The sequence below is a fragment of the Sphaeroforma arctica genome (genome assembly GCF_001186125.1).
Source record: "Sphaeroforma arctica JP610 unplaced genomic scaffold supercont1.678, whole genome shotgun sequence".
In the NCBI taxonomy this organism is placed as follows: Eukaryota; class Ichthyosporea; order Ichthyophonida; genus Sphaeroforma; species Sphaeroforma arctica.
The window spans coordinates 384-3,164 of record NW_014039880.1 but is presented as its reverse complement, the minus strand read 5'-3'; the positions used below and the strand labels follow the sequence as shown (position 1 = coordinate 3,164).

Below are 2,781 nucleotides of genomic sequence, written 5' to 3'. Positions count from 1 at the left end.
ACATATGACACTTATATATAGATATACATATACACACACAATCATATATATATATATATATATGCGTGTGTGTGTGTTTTATTTGGTGGGGGAAGGCAACACCCTTTCTACCCCACCTATCGACCCCCATTCCGCACCGCAACTACCGAACCCCATACCAACAAGCACAGGACACCCTTAACCTTAACACCCCCCATACCCTCTCTCACAACCTGTCTATTCTCCACTCTCCTCTGCAGTGCCGCAGACGCAGTTGGACGCGTTCTACCGCACAGCCATTGTGGCGAAGACCATTCGCGGTGAGCTGCGCATACCTGGATGGCTTGTGTGGTGCAAGGACATAGCTGAGTTCTTTGACTACGCCACCAAGAAGGCTCTGGAACATGAGGTTGGAATATATATATATATATATATATATATTTATATATTATATTTGTGTGTGTTTGTGTGTGATATCATGCTTGCTCGTTCCGTGTATTTGTCCCCAAGTAGTATAGGCTATGGGTAAGTGGACATGCGCGTGTGGTGTACTGTGCACACAGCCATACTCTGCCAATCATTACCTAAAGAGATGAGTGTGTCGTGTGTGATGCCTGTGTTTCATGGCCTGCCCTTTGTTCTGTGTGTGTACACAGGTGAGTGCTACTGTCACACACTCTCTAGTTGGTGTAGTCTGGTTGTGGTGGGATATCTGTCCACGCGGTACGGAATGCCCCAATGGGTGTCGCGTGTATACGTACGTACTACTATGTGAATATACTGTGTGACGTTAAATGCACACCATATCATGTGAATGTGCTAGATTTGATTGGTGGACTATATATCACAGCGAGTCAGCGTTGTTCTCAGATGGCCCGAACACAACACTCCAGATCATTTGCTATGGTCACTGCCTATGTATTCGCTACATTGTCGTAAATTTATTTCTATCAGCGTGCTTGCTATATTATCGTAAATCCATACCCATCAATTTATTTGCCGCTGTGTCGTAAATCATATCCATCAATGTGTTTGCTACATCGTCGTAAATCCATAACCACAATGTCGTATATTCGCAACAGGGTGACCATCCGTCCGAGTACATGGAGATACTGCGCGAAATAGATCCCAGTTTGGCGGGGCTGTGTGTGGTGTCAGTGGATGGGCAAGTGCTGTCGTTGGGTGACACCGACGCCAAGTTCACCGCTCAGGTATCGTCATACATTTGTGTGTGTGTGTGTATGAGGGTGTGAGGGTGTGAGGGTGTGTGTGTGTGCTTGTATGTTTGAGTGTGTGTGTGCGTGTGCGTGTATGTGTATGTGTGTGGGTGATGGTGGGCGTACGTGTATGAACGTGTTTTATTTTGTGTGAGTGTGTGTGCGTGAGCAAGCGTATGCGTGTAAACGTGCCCGTTACGTGTGAGCTTGTGTATGCATGCATGTAAATACGTGTGCACGTGTGAACACACCTTACATACAGTGTACACGTGTGTCTCCGGATCATATCGCACTTTGTTTTTTTGCTGCGTTGCTTTTGTGCCTTGTTGGTCCTATTCCGTTCACGTAGTACTGCGCGACTGTTGGCGTACTCAAATCGTACATAGCGTCTATAGAGTAAGTTCAATGTTACCTGTTTGTGCACTCAAATACGTACATAGCGTCTATAAAGTAAGCTCATTGTTTCCTGTTGGCGTAGTCAAATATGTACATAACGTCTATTGAGTAAGCTCAATGTTACAGGGCAAGGGGAACATATTGTGTTCGCTTCTCCTTCTCATCCCGACAATCCTTGTACCTACCCGTGTGTGCGTAATATACGTAATTCTGTTTACGTACTTCTGTCTTTCCCGTACTCTCCCGAACACCTTCCCCCGCCACCGACTCCCATCCGTCCCCTACCCGTACACTTACGTAAATCCAATTCCCGTACCCCTGCGTACCTGTTTCCGTTTCCGTTTACGTACTGTTTAAGGCGTGTATGAACCCCATCATGTACGGCCTGGCCCTAGAGACACGCGGCAGTGACGAGGTGCACAAGCACGTGGGCTTTGAGCCGTCGGGTCAGTTGTTCGATGCGCTGATTCTCGATGAGCGCCCAAACGCAACGGTATGTGCACAGGCCCACTGTGATCAGTCTGGCAATATGCTGTGAGCGTGTATACTATGAGTGTGTTTTTTTTTAAGTGTGTGTGTTGTGAGTGTGTGTTGTGAGTGTGTTTGCTGTAAGTGTGTGTTCTGAGTGTATTTGCCTCAAGTGTGTGTGTTGTGAGAATATATACTTAACGTGTATGCGTGCAAGGTTCTCGACTGTTCAGTACCACCCGCCCCCGCCCCACCCGCACATGTGTCAAACGCACAATGCCAGCAGTACAATGACTCACCGTCCCGCTTTACGTCCCATTTTACATCCCGCTTTAACACCACAGGGACGTCCCGCCATGCCACACAACGCAATGATTGCGTCTGGGGCCATTCGAGTGTGTGCATTGGTCGCCAATGGGCGCACCAGCACAGCCGCAGCAACGGATGCGCTCAAGACATTCGAACACTTGGCAGGGGGCAGGAAATGCTCGTTCAATGAGGTATCTATACTCGAAGGTAGGTGGTCAGTATGTATATGCATATTTTTTAAGGTATATATATATATATGTATATATATGTTTATATATATATATGTTTATATATATGTATGTATATATATATGTATGTATGTATATATATATGTGTGTGTGTATGTTTGCATGTATGGATGTATATATGTATATATGTATATAAGTGTGTGTGTATACACAGGCATACACGT

General features: G+C 45.9%; 1 protein-coding gene across 1 annotated transcript in view; it reads left to right on the top strand.

Annotated features, from left to right (window-relative positions):
- SARC_07997 (hypothetical protein) overlaps positions 1-2,576 on the top strand; it is a gene marked incomplete at both ends in the record, with an annotated part of 10,124 nt that extends 7,548 nt beyond the window's left edge. The window contains 4 exons of the mRNA XM_014298036.1: positions 240-388; positions 1,062-1,190; positions 1,951-2,085; positions 2,405-2,576. Of these exons, the coding sequence (XP_014153511.1) occupies positions 240-388; positions 1,062-1,190; positions 1,951-2,085; positions 2,405-2,576 (585 nt within the window). The remainder of the gene's footprint in view (positions 1-239; positions 389-1,061; positions 1,191-1,950; positions 2,086-2,404) is intronic.
- Between the last annotated feature and the right edge of the window lie 205 nt (positions 2,577-2,781).